Source organism: Rhinopithecus roxellana, chromosome 17, assembly GCF_007565055.1.
Source record: "Rhinopithecus roxellana isolate Shanxi Qingling chromosome 17, ASM756505v1, whole genome shotgun sequence".
NCBI classification, from domain to species: Eukaryota; Metazoa; Chordata; class Mammalia; order Primates; family Cercopithecidae; genus Rhinopithecus; species Rhinopithecus roxellana.
Genome location: NC_044565.1, coordinates 22,591,755 through 22,612,751, shown reverse-complemented (window position 1 = coordinate 22,612,751; position 20,997 = coordinate 22,591,755). Strand labels below are relative to the sequence as shown.

General features: G+C 37.3%; 1 protein-coding gene across 2 annotated transcripts in view; it reads left to right on the top strand.

Moving 5' to 3' along the window:
* The window catches only part of GFPT1 (glutamine--fructose-6-phosphate transaminase 1), a 62,847-nt gene extending 46,308 nt beyond the window's left edge, over window positions 1-16,539 (top strand). The window contains exons 13-19 of one of the 2 annotated variants that reach the window (XM_010367630.2): window positions 3,391-3,511; window positions 3,902-4,059; window positions 12,067-12,181; window positions 12,427-12,554; window positions 13,423-13,590; window positions 14,755-14,916; window positions 15,581-16,539. In XM_010367630.2, coding sequence (XP_010365932.1) covers window positions 3,391-3,511; window positions 3,902-4,059; window positions 12,067-12,181; window positions 12,427-12,554; window positions 13,423-13,590; window positions 14,755-14,916; window positions 15,581-15,625 — 897 coding nt within the window. In that variant the 3' untranslated portion in view covers window positions 15,626-16,539. The remainder of the gene's footprint in view (window positions 1-3,390; window positions 3,512-3,901; window positions 4,060-12,066; window positions 12,182-12,426; window positions 12,555-13,422; window positions 13,591-14,754; window positions 14,917-15,580) is intronic. The other variant, XM_030921062.1, reaches the window with a different exon arrangement.
* The last annotated feature ends 4,458 nt before the right edge of the window (window positions 16,540-20,997 follow it).

Here is a 20,997-nt window from a genome sequence, read left to right as displayed (position 1 = left end):
ATCTCATTGTGGTTTTGATTTGTATTTCTCTGATGGCCAGTGATGATGAGTATTTTTTCATGTGTCTGTTGGCTGTATGAATGTCTTCTTTTGAGAAATGTCTGTTCATATCCTTTGCCCACTTTTTGATGGGGTTGTTTGTTTTTTTCTTGTAAATTTGTTTGAGTTCTTTGTAGGTTCTGGATATTAGCCCTTTGTCAGATGAGTAAATTGCAAAAATTTTCTCCCATTCTGTAGAATGCAGTTTTACTTTGTGGGCACATTACTGCAAAGAAAGGTAATCTGCCTTTTTTTTTTAAAATCAGATTTTGTTCTTTAAATTGTTCTTTTAGAAGCTGAAATTCAGTATCAAAAACGTGTATTGTCAGTGCAGAAGCATAGGTATATGAGGGTCTTTTATTCCAATAAAAGACCAATATTTCCACATATAGTTTCCTTAGAAAGAGAGAGTTTACGTGCTGTTGATGTGAACTCTTATAAACAGAAGACCTTTACATTCAATTTCTGCTTTTAGGATTGATTTCCAAAGTTCATGACATAATTTTTTTATTTGCTGCAGTCATAAATATTTATTAGGAGCCATTTATTTAAACAGTGAGTGGAACTATCTGGTCACTTGCCCTTGCATCTCAACAAGCTTTGCTCTTTTCAAAGATTACACCGTATACCTCCTCCCATCCTCCCCCAAAATTATATGGTCCTAAACAGAAAGTCTATGTAATATTGAAGGGTAGAGGTCTGAAAAAGTGATTGTTTTGTCCGGGTGCAGTGGCTCACACCTATGATCCCAGTGCTTTGGGAGGGCAAAGTGGGAGGATCACTTGACACCAGGAGTTTGAGCCTGGGCAACATAGCGAGACCCTGTCTCTACCAAAAAAAAAAAAAATTACCGGGATGTGGTGGCAACTCCCTGTACTCCTAGCTACTTGGGAGGCTGAGGCAGGAGGATCGCTTGAGTTGAGAACGTGAGGCTGTGAGCCTAGATTGCACCGCTGCACTCCAACCTGGGGGACAAAACCAGGCCCTGTCTCAAAAAAATAAAAGTATTTTGAACACGGGAAGAAGAAAGACGTAAACACGTTAGTGGTGGCTTAGATCTATTACTGAATGAGCCCTCTATTCAGAAATAGAAAATTTAATTAAATGCTTCATCTAATGCTAATTTTGGGGCAGCAATTATATGCTCTGTTAGCATTCTCTAAGATTTTTTGTTGTTTTGTGGATACCAAGACTACTATAGTACAAACATTAGAAATCTCCCTGTGGTTTATCAGACAAAATAGTACCATTTATTTTATCCTGTTTTACATTTTTGTTGTTGTTTCATGACACATTTGCATGTTTTTTTTTTTTAGTATCTCTCTATGTCCTGAATAATAACTGACTACACTCTAATCATTCTTAACCCATTTATGCCAGAGGTTGCAAAATTTGTTTGTGAAAAATCAGACTCTGGCGATGACCTTAAGCAGTAGGATATAAATAACTCCCACAAGCTTAGCGTTCCAATGATGGAACACTAGGCATAAATGATTTAAGTATAGCCTACTTAGTATGCTTTTCAAAATTTTAATTTTCTCTAGGTTTTGTAGTTGCATTCAGTGGAATTTATAGCATTAAGTTACTCTATTGTGATGGAAATATGTAATTTTGTGTATTTATAAAAAATTGTTTGCAGCTGGGTACAGTGTTGTGTGCCTATAGTTCCAGCTACTCGGAAGCTGAGGCAGGAGGATCACTTGAGACCAGGAATTCGAGGCCACAGTGCCCTATAATTGTGCCTCTGAATAGCTACTACACTCCAGCCTGAGCAACAAACCAAGACCCCATCTTTAGCCAAAAAAAAAAAAAAAAAAAAAGTTGCCCCAACTAAAAGAGTAAACTATTAATTAGCACAGATAAATCTTGAGATTACTTTTTTGGGGTTTATTACTTTTAAATATCTGGTAAGCCTCCAGATTTCTTTCTTTCTCTCTTCTTTCCCCATCTTTTTATTTTGAAGAATATGATTCCAATGTAACATTTATATTATAAACTGGGTAAAAAGGTTTGGTTTACATTTATTTGTAGAAAAACATTTAGCATTTTAGTGTCAGTAACTTAATAATGTATAATAAATAAAATATATTAATGGAAAAGAATAATAAAAGGAGCATTTTATCTTCAATGACTTTCTTTACATGATGTTGTAATATTGTTAAAAAAAATGCCAAATCAAAGGTATTTAATATTTTTGGGGGAACCAAATAAAACGATTCTGCTCAAATTTGTGGGCAAGCGCAAGTTAAAGGGCTATGAAATAATGGCACCTTTAAGTTCTTTATTGCTGAGAAGGAGGAAAGCTGAGATGGGTGAGAGATGGGCAGGACCACTTGCTTGAAGAGGCTGGTGAAAGGCTGTCAGGATAGGTGAGCTCCAGAGTTAGAATTAAAGCAACACTAAATGTATACATTGGTTAAGCTTAAAGTTTTTGCTGCCTAAAAGTTAATTTTTCTGTTGTTTTTGATTTTCTGATGTTTAGTGTAAAAACAATTAGAATGGAAATTTACTGAAATGAAGGTTAAGCTACCTTTTGCACAGAGGCATACTGCTCCCTACTTCATTCCCTCTGCCCCATCCCACAAAGGTTGAAAATAGTGAGCCTTCTTAAACAAGATTTCTAAAATATATTGACTTCTTTTGGGAAATGGTCCTATTTATGAATACATTGTGTTTTTAAAGTGTTTAATTTTTCTCTCTGTATTTGTACATCTGTTATCTGATTTGAAAACCCTCACTGACATGGGTATTACATGAATTTTCATTTTAAAGATTAGGAATTGGGTAGTTAGAGATAACATACAAGCTGACTCAGAACCACGCCCTTTCCACTTCTCAAAATGTTTTATATGTATGGGTATGTTTCTTTATACGAATGTATGTGGCCAGGAGCGGTGGCTGACGCCTGTAATCCCAGCAGTTTGGGAGGACGAGGTGGGCAGATCATGAGGTCAGGAGATCGAGACCATCCTGGCCAACATGGTGAAACCCCATCTCTACTAAGCTGGGTGTGGTGGCGTACGCCTGTAGTTCCAGCTACTCAGGAGGCTGATGCAGGAGAATTGCTTGAATGCAGGAGGCTGAGGTTGCAGTGAGCTGAGACTCCGTCTCAAAAAAAAAAAAGAATGTATATACATTGTTGTTTAAAGAGACTGATAGTAAAATGTTAGCTGTGCTTATCTCAAGTGGTAGGATTTTGATGTTTTTTAAAAAATAGTTTAGGTTGTTTTTATTTTTTAACATGTCATTTTTGTAATCAGAAAAAGCAAAAACTATACATTGAATCCAAAGAAGTCCAATGAAAGAGTATTTGAAGGAAAGTTCTGTGACCAAGTCATCTTTTCTCTGCAGACACGTCAAGTTCTTGAGGAGCTGACTGAGTTGCCCGTGATGGTGGAACTAGCAAGTGACTTCCTGGACAGAAACACACCAGTCTTTCGAGATGATGTTTGCTTTTTCCTTAGTCAATCAGGTGTGTTAATTTTAAAGACTTAAAGGGAAGAAAAGTGATTCTTTCTCTTAATTCTAGCATATATTGGCAAAAGCTGATATTTAAAGATAAGCTGGCATTGCAGATGACTTGACGAACACAGATTTATTTTAATATTACATAATTCTTTATGAATTAGTAAAAATGAACACATTTTATGTTCAAAGAGCTGGATTTTCAGTGACAGAAGGAATAGAGATCCTGACAAGCCCATATTACTTAAAGTTTTATAAATTTATTAAATGGATGTTTTGTATTTTATTTAAAACAAGTAATACTGTTGAAAGTGTGGTCAATTTGTTTTTGCTGCTAAGAAACAGCATATGCTAAAACTGTTCTGTATGTGTTATGCTTGTCCTACTTTTTACACAGGTGAGACAGCAGATACCTTGATGGGTCTTCGGTACTGTAAGGAGAGAGGAGCTTTAACTGTGGGGATCACAAACACAGTTGGCAGCTCTATATCACGGGAGACCGATTGTGGAGTTCACATTAATGCTGGTCCTGAGGTTGGTGTGGCCAGTACAAAGGTAAATTCTTGACTCATTTCTCTCATGATTATTTAATCATGGTGTCAGTGAAGCAGACTAGTCTATAGACTAGTCTGTATCTTATTTTTTTACCAGTTACAGAACACACACATTTTACTAATCATTGTAAATACTGTAGGACTTAAGGGTCAGTTAGATAAAAGGCTTGTCATTCTCTCCCTCCTTCTAATCTTAGAGTTTAAAAGGGACTTATATATATAATGTAAGTCCATTTTGAAAAGGTCTCTGCTGGCTACCCTTGTCTATCACTTACTGCCCTCCTGCTAGGCACAGTAGGATACATGACAAGTATATAACATCCTCTTCTTTTATGAAGTATAGTCTGGAATTCAAAAAGTAACAAATTAGAAACATCCACTTGAACCATTTTTGGAATTTTTATTTACCTATTTATGGTTTCTAATAAATAATGTAAAAATGTACATACTACCTCTGAAAATTTGTAAGGAGGAATACATCTTTGGTATACAATTTGGCAAGTGCCGGGCATGGTGGCTCACGCCTATAATCCCATCACTTTGGGAGACTGAGCTGGGCAGATCACTTGAGCTCAGGAGTTCAAGACCAGCCTGGCCAACATGGTGAAACCCCGTCTCTACTAAAAATACAAAAATTAGCCAGGTGTGGTAGTACGCGCCTGTAATCCCAGCATACCTGGGAGGCTGAGGCAGGATGAAATCACTTGAACCTGGGAGGTAGAGGTTGCAGTGAGCCAAGATCATGCCACTGCACTGCAGCCTGGGTGACAGAGCGAGAGTCCATCTAAAAAAAAAAAAAAAAAACATTTAAAATTTGGCAATTGGCCGGGTGCGGTGGCTCAAGCCTGTAATCCCAGCACTTTGGGAGGCCGAGACGGGCGGATCACGAGGTCAGGAGATCGAGACCATCCTGGTCTACACGGTGAAACCCCGTCTCTACTAAAAAATACAAAAAAACTAGCCGGGCGACGTGGTGGCGCCTGTAGTCCCAGCTACCCGGGAGGCTGAGGCAGGAGAATGGCGTAAACCCGGGAGGCGGAGCTTGCAGTGAGCTGAGATCCGGCCACTGCACTCCAGCCTGGGCGACAGAGCGAGACTCCGTCTCAAAAAAAAAAAAAAAAAAAAAATTGGCAATTAAAAAAAAGTTTTAATGAGTATTGTATGACAGTATCTGTTTCTCTTTAGATATTGCTCTGGGGAGGTTTAAAGGTGCTGTCTTGTTTTTTGAAGGCCTAGTAAGACTACTTTGCTCTTTGGAATTGGAATATGCATAAATTTAGGAGGCTAATAAAAATAGGAAATCTTAGAAAGTTGTATAAATATAAGAGACGTTATCCTTCCACCGGTGTTTTTTGGGGTTTTAGGTTTGTTTGTTATTTAGAGACAGGGTCTTGTTTTGTCACCCAGGCTGGGGCTGGAGTGCAGTGACAGGAATCATAGCTCCCCACAGCCTCAGATTCATGGGCTCAGGTGATCTCTGCCTCAGCCTCCTGAGTGACTAGAACTACAGATGCACCACCACGTGTGGCTAGTTTTTTTTTTTTTTTAAGACCAGGTCTTGCTATGTTACCCAATGTGTTACTTTTTATGATTTCACATTTTTGTTTTCTCAGTATTTTTCTGCTTAAGTTTGTTGTTTCTTGCTGATTATCTAATAAGATGTTGGGGTATTGGTGGGTTTGAGTTTAATTAAAGAATTGTGGAAGACAATGTTAATGTGTGCATAACTGCATTTGAGTTTTTCCCTCAAAGGTTCTCATAGAGAATTTTTTGTAGAAAGTTTGTGATTCTTACATAAAAATTCTTCTTTTTTTTTCCTTTTTTTTTGGAGACGGAGTCTCACTCTGTTGGCTAGGCTGGAGTGCAGTGGTGCGATCTCAGCTCACTGCAACCCCCACCTCCTAGGTTCAAGCGATTCTCCTGCCTCAGCCTCCCAGGTAGCTGGGATTATAGGCACCTGCCACCACGCCTGGCTAATTTTTGTATTTTAAGTAGAGATGGGGTTTCACTGTTGGCCAGGCTTGTCTCGAACTCCTGACCTCAAGTGCTCTGCCTACCTCGACCTCCCAAAGTGCTAGAATTACAGGCATGAGCCACTGTACCTGGCACCCCCCCCCCCTTTTTTTTTGAAACAGAGTCTCTCCTCTCTGTCATCCAGGGTAGATAGAGTGCAGTGGTGCAATCATGGCTTACTGCAGCCTGGGCCTTCCCAGGCTCAGGCAATCCTCCCACCTCAGCCTCCTGAGTAGCTGGAACTACAGGTACAGGTCACCACCCATGCCTGGCTAATTTTTGTATTTTTTTGTAGAGACGGAATTTTACCATGTTGTCCAGGCCAGTCTCTAACTCTTGGGTTCAAATGATCTGCCTGCCTTCGCCTCCCAAAGTGCTGGTGTTATAGGCATAAAAACTCTTGAGTGAGATTTTTATTTCTTGGGTATTTTGATATTGCTAACACTATAATTTACAGAGTGCTGAAACTTGAATTTTCTCCATATGGTAATTAAAACGTGTTACATATTTGTACTTGGGTTTCCATCCTGTTGCTGAATAAATGACCAGCCACCTTTAGTAGCACTTAACGATTTGATTAGGGGATTGGAATCCCAGAGCCTCTTTATTTATAACAGATTGTGAAACAAGGGCTACAACGTGGTGTATGTGGGATATGGGATTGTTTGATTGGATGGATGCCATTGACTTAATCTTTTCTGGAGTTGTGAGCTGCCAGGGGAAATATGTATATTTTATATTTCTCATTCCTTTGTTTATGAGACACCTGTTATCCTGGCACTTTGGGTGGCTGAAGTGGGAGGATCACTTGAGGCCAAGAGTTCAAGACCAGCCTGTGCAACATAGTGAGACCTCATTTCTATAAAAAATTCAAAAATTAGCAGGGCATGGTGGTGCATGCCTGTAGTCCCAGCTATTCAGGAGGCTGAGGCAGGAGGATCCCTTGAGCCCAGGAGTTTGAGGCTGCAGTGAGCCGTGAGCACACCACTACACTCTAGCTTGGATGACAGAGTGAGACCCTATCTTAAAAAAAAAAAAAAAAAAAAAATTAGCATTGGTATACCCACCATCTAGCTTCTACCATAGCATATTCACCAATTTTAAGTGTACAGTTTTAGTGAATTCATTTGGCTGTGCAACTGTTATCACAATCCAGTTTTAGAAGATGATCACCTGAAATATTCCTTTGTGTTTCTTTATAGTCAGTCCTCACGCCTACCCTCCAGCCTCATACTCAGGAACTACTGTTTTCTCTTGCTGTATTGTGGCATTTTCCAGAAAATTCTTGTAAATGGAGTTGTATAACATGTCTTGTATATCTAGCTTCTTTCTTTTAGCCCGAAGTTTGTTTTTTAAATAAAACCAGTTAAATTTAGCAGTGAGGTATTGTGTACCAACTTTAGTAACGCTAATGTTAATGAGTTCTGATGACCCTCAGCTGTTGGACCAGCTGAGCCTGAGGTTTTTGAGATTTGTTCGTGTTGTTATTTGTGTCAGTAGTTCTTTCTTTCTGCAAGTGTTTTTTTAAAATATCTTTTTATTTTAAAATAACTATACAGGAAGTTGCAAAGATAGTACGGAGAAGTCTTATGTACTTTTCACGCATTACCCCTAATGGTTACCACATGTATAAGAAAAATTAGCGTCTTTTTAGTACAGACTTTTAATTTTTTTCAAAAATGACTCTTAAAAAATTTAGTAAGTATGGCAATTTAGTATTACTTTCATTTTTCTTGGGTTGTAAAGTAATTTTATTCAACTGTCTTAGACATTTTGGGCTTAGTTACTTACAATAGTTTTGGGTTATTTAGTCACAGACCATTCCAGATGGCAAATAAAAGTTTTTATGTTAATGGATGTTGAAAGAAGTTGATTATTATTACTATGATTATTATTATTATTATTTTGAGATGGAGTTTTGCTCTTGTTGCCCAGACTGGAGTGCAGTGTTGCCCAGACTGGAGAGCAGTGGTGTGATCTCTGCTCACTGTAACTTCTGCCCTCTGGTTTCAGGTGATTCTCCTGCCTCAGCCTCTTGAGTAGCTGGGATTACAGGTACCCACCACCACACCCAGCTAATGTTTGTATTTTTAGTAGAGACTGGGTGTCACCATGTTGGCCAGTCTGGTCTCAAACTCCTGACCTCGTGATCCACCCACCTTGGCCTCCCAAAGTGCTGGGATTACAGGCGTGAGCCACCGCGCCTGGCCATATGGTTGATTATTGATCCTAATCCCTGGGCCCAGTGATGGAGCTAGTAGAAGAATTCTGTGATCTTGCTTATAAATTCTCAACTTTGCCTGAAAAACTGTCAGGATTAGAGGGATCTTACTGAGTTTCTCATAGTGTCAGACCATAGATAATTTGATACCTCTGGAGGAATTGATGGGTATAAATGGTAGGTTCAGCAGTTGTTATATGTTATTGCAGGTGTTTAGAATTTCACCAAAGTGCTGACTTTTGTTGATTAAAAAAAACAAAAATGTAACTGTTTTTGGCTGAACAAAAAGAAAAACCAAGTTTAACATTTCAGAGTCAGCATTTTCTTGGTAAACTCTTTGAAACCTCAGTAGTTTCTAAATGTAGGGTGTAGCTTATTTTTCCTCATAATTGGTTTCCTGGTATGTATTGATGAAATTAAAAATATGAAATTGAAATTAGAAATTAAACTAATAGCAATGCAATGGAAAAACATATGGATTAAAGTTGCTCTGTTTAATATTTGTACTTAAAAACTAGTGTTCAGATGGTTTCAGTTCAAACAAATAAACACTAGTTTATAGAATAACATTTTTAGTTATGAGCTACAGGAACTGGAATACTCATTATCTGTTCAGTTTGGATTGGAAACAGTTTAAGTATCCCAGGGGTCCAAGATACCTCTGACCTGGTAGTATATTTTGTGATTAGTTGATTTATTGAAAAGTAAACCACAGTAGGCAGAACTAGACGGGAAGAGACTGGAATTTAGAATGTAGATGTGCTCATTAGTCTTGGAGGTGGAGGACTTCAAATTCACTTTAGTGTTATAGGAAAAGATTCGAATCTGCTGGTAGAATATAATAGGTGTACAGGGAGGCAGTTGTGGAGGACCATGTGAGCAGCTGGAGGCTGGGAAGTCCAGCAAGAGGAAACAGGGAGTCTCATTTAACTACTGGGATGATAGAGAGTTACCAGACTGTGATTTTATTATAGAGGGAGTCTCATCCACATCATGCCAGGAAATCACTAATGAACTAATCCCTTATCAAGAGAAGAGTAATAGAAATTCAGCATATAATCCGTGTGCATGCGCGCACACACACACACCCCCCTTAGAATAAATATCCTAAAGCTAAAATTAAAACACTGTAACTGATAACAGCACAATAACCTACTGTTTTAATAAAAGAGATGTAAGTAAAAGCCTCAAATGTCTGAAACATAAAAATGTTTTTCTTAATAACTTGGATTAAAAAAAAATCAGAACTACCATTAAGAAAAACTTACTAGAGGCCGGGCGTGGTGGCTCACGCTTGTAATCCCAGCACTTTGTGAGGCCAAGGTGGACAGATCACTTGAGGACAGGAGTTCAAGACCAGCCTGGCCAACATAGTGAAACCCTGTCTCTACTAAAAAAATACAAGAAAATTAGCTGGGCATCGTGGTGGGTGCCTGTAATCCCAGCTACTTGGGATGGCTTAGGCAGAAGAATCACTTGAACCCAGGAGACTGAGGTTGCACTGAACCAAGATCACACCATTGCAATCCAGCCTGGGCAACAAGAGCACAACTGTGTCCCCCCCGCCCCCAAAAAAAAGACTTACTAGAAAAAAGTAAACAATGAATAATAAGAGGTAAAAATTTAGAGTGTGTGGCCAAAGTGATAAATAGAGGTAAATTGCATTAAATTCCTAGCACAAATTGAAGAAAATACTATATTTTTAAATGGAAAGATTGTTTTGTAAAGAAATGACATATCTCGGGATATAATTAGTGTTTCTTCAACTTGCACTAAAATTAATTTCAAACAGACTAAAAAAATAAAAAGGAACAATGAAAACAACAGAGGTAAGAACATTTAATAATACTTAGCTTATGTTAGGATATGGAAGGATTATCTGAGTCTAAAAATTAGATGAGAAAAAGTATTTGAGATATAACAATAACTACCTTCTTAAAACCAATTTGAAAAAAACTCAAGTTGAAAAACAGGTGAGGAACAACAAAGTCAGTTGTCAAAAGAGAAAATATAAATGGTCAACAAACATGAAAAAATAGCTTAGTTTTAGGATTCAAGATATGTATGTTAAAATAGTAGTGAAGGTTCATTGTCCAGCAGTCAAAATGGTAAAAATTTGCTGAAGAGATAACTCTCAATATTTCACAGTACTTGACAAACCAGGCGCATCTCACATTCACATAAAGTTAGTAAGAATGAAAATAGTCTTGGCAGTAGGATTGTGAGTTTTAAAATATGTACAATTCTGTATCCTAAGAAAATAATTGTCTTTTAGTTCAAGCTGTCATCAATAAAATTTGTAGTACATTTTCAGCCTGTATATCCAGGCATTTTACAGAACTGAATGTGTTACATTTGTCTCATTTAATTGTCATGATAATCTTATAAGTGTCAGGTGCATTTAACAGATGGGGTATCTGAGGCCTAAAGAGATGAAAACTGATCAAGGTTATAATGTAACTTGACAGTTCAGTTTTGGGAATACACTTGTACTATTATTTATGAGTGAAAACAAGTTATAAAATTGTACCTGCTAATAATTAATTTTCTTAACTATGTAGAGAAAAACAGTAAAAACTTTAAGGCAATATTCACAAGTGTTATTAATAGCATATTATTAATGTAATTATTTATATTAACAGATGAGATTAAAGATTATTATTTGTTTACTTTTCTACAATTGTACTTTCTTTCCTTTTTTTTTTTTTTTTTTTTTTGAGATGGAGTCTCGCTCTGTCGCCCAGGCTGGAGCGCAGTGGCCGGATCTCAGCTCACTGCAAGCTCCGCCTCCCGGGTTTACGCCATTCTCCTGCCTCAGCCTCCTGAGTAGCTGGGACTACAGGCACCTGCCACCTCGCCCGGCTAGTTTTTTGTATTTTTTAGTAGAGACGGGGTTTCACCGTGTTAGCCAGGATGGTCTCGATCTCCTGACCTTGTGATCCGCCCGTCTCAGCCTCCCAACTCTTTTTTTTTTTTTTAACGCCAAACTTAAAAAATAAAACTGGGAGTGAGGAACAGCCAGTAGGCAAAGGTGAAAATCAAAAAGCAATTAAAAAAAAAAAAATCCAACAATACCAGTGCAAGTACTCCAAGGAGAGTTTATCAAGCACTTGCCTTTTGACTTACACCAAAAACTAAATTTGGTTAGGCACATGCTGATTTACTCATCTTTTCTTTCCTTTCTTAGGGATATTAGGAATTTTTAAGCATTCAATGGATTTATAAGGTGTTTGGCTTTTGTATCTAAGAAATAAAGGTTAAGTCATTTGTTCAAAATTCAGAAAAGGAGAATAGTGATTTCCTAAGTACTGATTCAGCTCACTGTTACTAAGGTAGTTATATTTATTTATTTATTTTATTTTTGTTTTTTGGAGACAGGGCCTCCCTCTGTCCCAGGCTGCAATGCTGTGGTGCGATCCTGGCTCACTGCAACCTCTGCCTCCTGAGCTCAAGTGATCCTCCTGAGTAGCTGGGACCACAGGTGTGCACCACCACACCCAGCTAATTTTTTAATTTTTTTTAGAGACAGGGTTTTGCTATGTTGCCCAGGCTAGTCTCAAACTCCTAAGCTCAAACGATCCACCCACCCAACCTTCCAAAGTGCTGAGATTATAGGCATGAGCCACCGTGCTTGGCCCTAACGTAGTTTTAAAAGATAGAGAATGTATACCATAAAACCAATGGGAATTTTATTTTCAGCTTTTTAAAATTAAAAGTTATAAATTCTTAAGATGCGGCTGCAACTAATTGTCTTGCTTTTTTGTGATGTTTCAGGCTTATACCAGCCAGTTTGTATCCCTTGTGATGTTCGCCCTTATGATGTGTGATGATCGGATCTCCATGCAAGAAAGACGCAAAGAGATCATGCTTGGATTGAAACGGCTGCCTGGTACAAAGATACTCATATATTATACTTTTGTTGTCCTAAGGGAGTGGGTAATAGATAAAATTCTCTTCTTATCCTTGAAGCAAGTCAATAAGATCTTTCTACTTTTGCTCCGATGTGTTAAAAAAAACCCATACTGATTGATGGCACAGAGGAATAGAAACAGTGGTCTTTTGTTGGTTGCTACTAATATATTGTTATTTTATTTGTTTGGTTTATTGTCCTTTTTTGCTAATATTACTTCTTAGATTTGATTAAGGAAGTACTGAGCATGGATGATGAAATTCAGAAACTAGCAACAGAACTTTATCATCAGAAGTCAGTTCTGATAATGGGACGAGGCTATCATTATGCTACTTGTCTTGAAGGGGCACTGGTAAGTTTTCTCAGTTCTAATTAATATCAGTCCATTGACCTGCAGACCTGACACACAGTCATACTTTTACATTAAATGATTGAAATAAGTAGAACTTTTAAAAGTGCTTCTATATTTATGCATTGTGTGGTCTGTTTACTTTGAGAAAGTGCAACAGAGAACTCTGTTCAGAAGTGAAAATCAAAAAGAGTACATTTTAGCATGATAAACTTGGATTTAGCAAGTAACTTGGGTTAATTTGTTCAAATATGAATAAAGATTAAATTCTCTAGATAAGAAATTTAATTGAGGTCAGGCTGGGCACAGGGGCTCACGTCTATAATCCCAGCACTTTGGGAGTACATGGCAGGTAGATCACTTGAAGTCAGAAGTTGGAGACCAGCCTGGCCAACATGGTGAAACCCCATGTCTACTAATAATACAAAAACATTAGCTGGATGTGGTAGCACATGCCTGTAATCCCAGCTACTTGGGCGGCTGAGGGGGAAGATCACTTGAACCTAGGAGGTGGAGGTTGCAGTGAGCTGAGATCACACCACTGTACTCCAGCCTGGGCAATAGAACGAGACTCTGTCTTTAAAAAAAAAAAAAAAAAAAAAAAAAAAAAGTTATCCAGAAATATGAATATGTTCATGATGATCTAAAATCTTTAAAAAGTACTTGTGGAGCTTTAAAACTTCGAATTACTTGTTGATAATATGGAAATAGCGATCTATTAACTTGTTAGATGTATTTATAGATCAGTGGTCCTTTAATACTTTTGGATAAATAGACGGTGACTTGACATATCAGATGCTTTGTGTAATATTTACTTAAACATGGATTTTTGAAAAGTGTACTGAAGACAAATCTGGTTCTTTCCTATTAGAAAATCAAAGAAATTACTTACATGCACTCTGAAGGCATCCTTGCTGGTGAACTGAAACATGGCCCTCTGGCTTTGGTGGATAAATTGATGCCTGTGATCATGATCATCATGAGAGATCACACTTATGCCAAGTGTCAGAATGCTCTTCAGCAAGTGGTTGCTCGGCAGGTAAGTCGGGGGACTGTGAGAACACCTTGGGGTTCAAAGAGGGGAGTTATGCTAGCTTATTTGAATGACTTACAAATCATGTTTACACATGTTAACTCATTTACTTTGGAATACAGCCTTTGAGGTTTACTTGTGAGGAATCAGATACTTAGAGTTTTTTTTTTTTTTTTGAGATGGAATCTTGCTCTGTCACCCAGCCTGGAGTGCAGTGGCACAATCTTGGCTCGCTGCAACGTCTGCCTCCTGGGTTCAGGCGATTCTCCTGCCTCAGCCTCCCGAGTAGCTAGGATTACAGGTGCACTCCACTACGCCTGGCTAATTTTGTGTTTTTGGTAGAGATGAGGTTTCATGTTGGCCAGGCTGGTGTTGAACTCCTGACGTCAAGTGATCCACCTGCCTCAGCCCCCCGAAGTGCTGGGATTGCAGGCGTGAACCACCACTCCTGACCCGGATACTTAGAGTTTTGAGAAGACCAATGTCGTAGATCTCATGTTGAACAGAACCAAGACCAGAACTGAAGTCTTGGTCTCCACATCCTGTCTTCTTTCAGTTAACATATGCTGCTTCTTTTTAATTTAATACTTCTAAAACATTTAAAAATGTATTTTAAAATATTTTTTAATATATATTTCAGCTGGGTGCAGCTGCACATGACTGTAGTCCCAGCTACTCTGGGGACTGAGGCAGGAGGATCACTTGAGTCCAGGAGTGAGACCCTATCTCTAAAAAAGTAAATAAAATAAATTTAAAAAAAATACACGTGATATATTTCAGGGGAAATCTAACATCTAGGTTTTATTTTAATATTATATAATGGAATTTTCTTCACATCAGTTGGCTTTATATATAAATTCCAAAAGATAGTATTCCCTAAGCACAATGTGGTGGTAATGAACTTGAGCTTTGAAGTTAGGCAAACCTGCAATCAAGTACTAAGCCTGATATTTCTTAGTTGCATGAGTTTAAACAAATTACTGGATCCCATAAAGCTTCTGTTTCCTCGACTATAGGTAATAACATTCAGATTTATTACATAGGAATTTAAAGAAGTCTGTCAGTGAGGCTTCATGTGGATTATGCAGTGCAGTTTTTGCACATTCGTAAGGTATAGCCCTGCCTTTGCCTACCAGTGATGTTGTCTATGTGTGTGATTTTCTTTCCTAGGGGCGGCCTGTGGTAATTTGTGATAAGGAGGATACTGAGACCATTAAGAACACAAAAAGAACGATCAAGGTGCCCCACTCGGTGGACTGCTTGCAGGGCATTCTCAGCGTGATCCCTTTACAGTTGCTGGCTTTCCACCTTGCTGTGCTGAGAGGCTATGATGTAAGTCATCTACCACTGCAGAAATCTTGGGATGGTTTTTTACCTGGATACATTCTGATTTTTTTCTCCTAAATTTTTAACAATAGTGTTTGAGAAATATCTGTCACCTGTTATATTTTCATGGCCCAATTTGTAGGTTACATCACAACATCTTCTTACCCATAGAACTTGAAGGAACTTGGGGTTCACCTCCAAGATTGTGACTCACCTTGGGTAGTCGCCACCTGTTTTCTTCATATAACCCCATGCCTCTTAATAGGGCAGCTGTTGGCATTTGGCAATACTGTTCTTTTTTGTTTGGAACTGTCCCACACATTGAAGACTTTTTAAGCGTTCCTGGTTTCTCAGACGTTGTGGCAACCAAAACATTGTGCTTTTGTTTTTACTGACCCCTATGAGGGCTACTACTTCTGTAGAGGACCACAGTAGCTCTTTCTTTGTGAACTGGCAGCTTTAGCATGCTTTTTCCTTACCAATTTCAGTTTTTTTCAGGACACATTATGTGATTATATTTTCTAATCTAATTCTTTGTAGTCTGTAATAAAGATGGTTAATGATCGTATTGTTTTCGGTTTTTATAAACAAAAATAATTTGCTTATAGCAACTCCCCTTCCCTAGTCTGTATAATCTCTCAAATCTTGCTTTTTTTTTTTATTTTTGCAGGTTGATTTCCCACGGAATCTTGCCAAATCTGTGACTGTAGAGTGAAGAATATCTGTACAAAATGTACGAAACTGTACGATTAAGCAACACAAGACACCTTTTGTATTTAAAACCTTGATTTAAAATACCACCCTTAAAGCCTTTTTTAGTAAATCCTTATTTATATATCAGTTATAATTATTCCACTCAATATGTGATTTTTGTGAAGTTACCTCTTATATTTTCCAGTAATTTGTGGAGGACTTTGAATGATGGAATCTATTGGAATCTGTATCAGAAAGATTTTAGCTATTATTTTCTTTAAAGAATGCTGGGTGTTGCATTTCTGGACCCTCCACTTCAATGTGAGAAGACACTATGTTTCTAAAAATTTGTGCTTGTTTCACCATGCTTCATTCAGACCAGTGAAAGAGTAGTGCATTTAATTGGAGTATCTAAAGCCGGTGGCATTGTATGCTCATAGTTGGACAGTTAGGGAAGGTTTTGCCAAGTTATATAAAGAGAAGATGTGATTTGTTTTGAAATTTTTTCTGTTTTGTTTTTAAATCAAACTGTAAAACTTAAAACTGAAAAATTTTCTTGGTAGGATTTCTATCTAAGTTTGGTTAGCCTTAGTTTCTCAAACTTGTTGTCTATTACCTGTAGGTGGAAGAAATTTAGGAAGCAAAATATTATAGTAGTGCATTGGTGGGTTTCCAATCCTTAACATATTTGCACAATTTTGTAGCATAAAATTTAAATTTGAGCTGCTTTCGACAACTGACAATATGATTTTAAATTTGAAGATGGGATGTGTACATGTTGGGTATCTTTCTTCTTTGTGTTTTCAGCTCCTAAAAATGGTTTTTATTTCCTTGTATCTGTAGTCTTTTATTTTTTAAATGACTGCTAAATGACATATTTTATCTTGTTCTTTAAAATCACAACACAGAGCTGCTATTAAATTAATATTGATATATTCAGTATTCTCTTCAACTTTGTCACAAGGAAGAATTTCCTATAGTTAATTTTAACTTTCCTTCACTGCATTGTTGCATAAAACTAGTCACTTCGTGCCAGTTTGGAAGTTATTTGTGATTGTTTGGAAGATTTGCAGGTCGTTGACCTCATACATTTCCAGTATATGTGGTAGGGTAAGCTCAGAAAAAGGTATGTATGCTTTATACTGATAGCCACCAAATTTAGTATTACATTCTAGGTATTTTTCTCTCTGTATTTTCCGTGCTCTACCCCTGAAATATATTTAGGAATAAAGAAGATATAAATAAAGTGATACTGGGGTATGTTCAGCTTATAGGTGTCAGAAATGAAAGCTGACAATTTGGATTAAAATATTTAAAGTAGAATATTATTATTTGATATCCCCAAAATTGTGAGTAATGATTTCTTCATGGAGCTTTTCTGGCCAGATCTTCGGGGCTATAGGAGAGTGTGTCTGTTTTTGGTGAAGTCCTTCTTTTTCAAAGGTTTTTACTTTTAAATTGTGAAGGTAAGCTATTTAGCACAATTATTTAATCCTTTCTTTTGTCATTTGAACTTCTTGGTGAGGTTAAAATTTTCTAATAGTTATTGTTTTTGCCAGAGAAGCATAGAATTCTGCTTGTGTATTAGGGTTAGAGAAAGATTTGTTATATTTTGAGGTAATTTGGAAGGACTTTCATACATGGTGACTAGAAACCTGATCTATTTAAGAGTAAAATAGGGTCACTATTTACATTATATATATATATAGCTATTATAGCTATATTAATCTACTTTAATTGTTTCTAAGATTATTTTGTGTAAGTCAGCTAGTGTGTGTATAGTATCATTTCTTATTTACAAACATGATTCATGTGGGTTTGTAGCATTTCTTATAGTTTAAAGTTTGATTCAGCATTCTAAGTTAAAACTAACATGTGAAATGAATCATTAGCTTGCATAATCTCTGTCTCCCTCTCTGTGTGTCTTTCTATAAAGCACATGTGTACACACACACACACACACACACACACACACACACATACTGAAAGCTAGGGTAAGTTCTAAACTGAATATTGAAAACTAAAATTAAGAACAAAGAAGTGATATTTTCCAAACAAACATGGATTCTCTGCCGGGTGCAGTGGCTCAGCCTGTAATACCAGTCTCCACTTTGGGAGGCCGAGGTGGGAGGATTGCTTGAGCTCAAGAGTTTGAGAATAGCCTGGGCAACATGGTGAGACCTGGTCTCTACAAAAATATTTTTGGCCGGACGCTGTGGCTCACGCCTGTAATCCCAGTACTTTGGGAGGCTGAGGCAGACAGATCACGAGGTCAAGAGATCGAGACCATCCCGGCCAACATGGTGAAACCCCGTCTTTACTAAAAATACAAAAATCAGCTGGGTGTGGTGGCACGCACCTGTAGTCCCAGCTACTTGGGAGACTGATGCAGGAGAATCGTTTGAACCCAGGAGACAGAGGTCGCAGTGAGGTGGGATCGCGCCATTGCACTCCAGCCTGGCAACAGAGCAAGACTGTCTCAAAAAAAAAAAAAAAAAAAAAAAAAAAAAAATTTTTTTTTAAATTGGCTTGACATGGTGGCTTGCGCCTGTAGGCTCAGCAACTTGGGAGGCTTAAGTAGGAGGATCACTTGAGCCTGGGAGTTTGAGGCTGCTGTGAGCTGTGATTGTGCCACTGTGCTTCAGCTTGAGTGACAGAGTGACACCCTCCTGACTCAAAAAACATGGTTTCTCCTTCTCTCCTGTCTTCTTACTCTCTATCCCATTTGAGTAGTGATTTTTAAATGCTTTTATAAGTTCTTAACATAAAAGAGACATTGTAATGAGGCACACTACTAAAGTGACCATGCCCAGTTAAAACCAGTGTAATATAGGATAAGAAAATCTGATTTTTCAAAAAAGATACTCTACATAAAGAATCCTTCATATAAAAAGTTCTTTTTTGTACTACATTTAAAGTTTTAATTCACTCATGTATAACTGAGAATTCCTTACCCTCTGAGCCCTTTTTAGGCAGAGAGGCATGTCTGTCATCTAGCATGTGGCCCAGTAAGTGATTATTACATTGGAATCAGTTTTTCAATCTTCTTAAAAAAATTCTATGCCGTAAGAATAAAAGATAAAGGGAAAAATTAATGTTAACTATTTTTAGCTTATTATAACTATGTCAACAAGTGTTTATTAATACCTGTTATGGGATAGTCTCTGTGGTAGGCATTGAAAATTACATCATCTTTAAAGCAGTGTTTGTCTCCAGGTGGACTCATCACTAGCAAAGACTGGGTTCATTGGAAGGCATAGGGTGAGAGAATGGGAAGATGGAGTGGAGGTGGGTTGTTAAAGTGCTGTGAGTGAGTGATTTTGTCTGCTTGAATAATGGTCCATGTTTGGGGGCATATTACAAATGACCCATAAATCTGTAAACAACAGTCCTTAATATGCAAAGATGAAAAACAAGCATTACTGCTACCCAAAGAGAACTGGTGCTTGGTGATGTGCAGATGGGGCTGTTGGTTAAGAGAGCTATTACAGGTTTTCTCTCTTAGGTTTCATAGGAGGTAATTTCTGAGGTGAGATTGTCTTATCTTTTTGAATACAGATCTCTTGTTCTGAGTTAGTTCTGAGGATGGGAGGAAAGGAGTTTTTTTTGGTTTTGTTTTTGTTTTGCTTGTTTGTTTTGTTTTGTTTTGTTTTGTTTTTGGCTCCTTAGTAATACTCCTCTGACATTTATTTCTATTCTTCTTCAAAGAAAGGAAACCAACTGAAATGTTTGCTTTAACAAACATTTTAAGAAGTTCTTTGGGTTTTTTCTGCCTTTTAAAAAAATTAGGATATACCATAGCAACAAAAGAACTAATGTAAACTGTTGTATGCTACAACTTAAGTGATTTTTTTCTAAAGAAGCACAATGTCATTGAAAGTCTTATTGAAAAGGATCATAGTCACACTGAATTTGTGAAGGCCAAAGAAATTGAAGGGAATGATATTTTCATTTTATGATATTCACATATTTAGTAAATTTTGTGTACAAGAATACCAGGCAGAGTGTTTTACCCATGGAAACAGGTTTCAGATTGCTTTGTTTTTACTGTTAGAGTCTCAAGTTTAGAAACGTTAACACTTAAATCAGTTTTTTCTCACTATACGTAAAGATTGTTAATATTTTGGTATCTTCCTAGCTTGATGAATTTAAACATATCTTCAGATCTGTGACAGTGACAACCAGTAGGACTGATAATATTAGCTTCAAACTGATAATACCCAGGGTTAAAATAAAAATCATAGTGAAAGCACGATTGTAAAATTATGCCATATTAAGTCTGTAATAGCTTGATATCAAAATGTTATGTTGTATACCATAAATAATGGCTAGCGAGAACATTTTTGGAAATTCTCAAATTACCTTTCTTATTACACTGTTTTCAGAATGAATGTAGAAACGATCCTGTTAGCTTTTCGAATGTTCTGTGGTTGAATATGTTTTTGCTTAAATAAAGCTTTTGGTATTTGTTTAAATTACACTTATTGAGAGGTGGAAATTTTAGAATCATCTTTGCTTTGTTTCAGTTTTGTGTTTTTTGAAATGAATGTTTAGTTTACTGAGCCAGTTGGTCATTTCTTCTTCTTGTCTTGTTAACTCCAGTGAGTAAGCCTGAACTGTGCATAAATTACCAAAAACTTACTTAGAATTTCATTTTGAAGCAATTTGCTAATATTTGAAGCATATATACATTTGTAGTTATGTTAAAAATTGTACTAAGAATGTAGTCAATGTCTATTTTAGTTGTAAACATTTATCATGTCAAAACTTCATTCATTACTGTTGATTTTAAGAGTAAGAAATCACTGCCTAAGTATTACCAAAAGCCACATGTCTCTACCCCAACCTCCCAGTTTGGGAAAGAATCATTAAATAAAACAAGGGCTCTGCCTTTTCTGATACCATACTCCACAGATATTTTCTCACATCTTTTTAAACATTTTGCAATAACGTGTTGTTTATAGGAAGCTTACAGGGTATGCAATGATTAAAATTTTTAAGTGAATTGATAGTTGCAAAGAAGGTTAATATTTAAGGTCAGTGAGTAGCAAGACAATCTAAAGTTTCTGTAATATCTAGCAATCTGTTCATTATAGAGCAAAGATTCCCTTACAGTATCCTTTTATGAACAGCAGGCTAGAGTCTATCCCTAGTGGTTATAGTACTTGCTATGTTTTTCAGGAGACAGTTATGCCAGGGTGATTTGAATGGATAGATGTGCTGTTTTGCCTGCTTGTAGCATTCAGCCCAGACTTTGGTCTCTCTCTCCCTCCCTCCGGGTTCATGTGAGTCTTCTGCCTCAACCTCCGGAGTAGCTGGGACTGCAGGCGCGTGCCACCGTGCACAGCTAATTTTTGTACTTTTAGTACAAAATTAGTAGAGATGGGGTTTCAC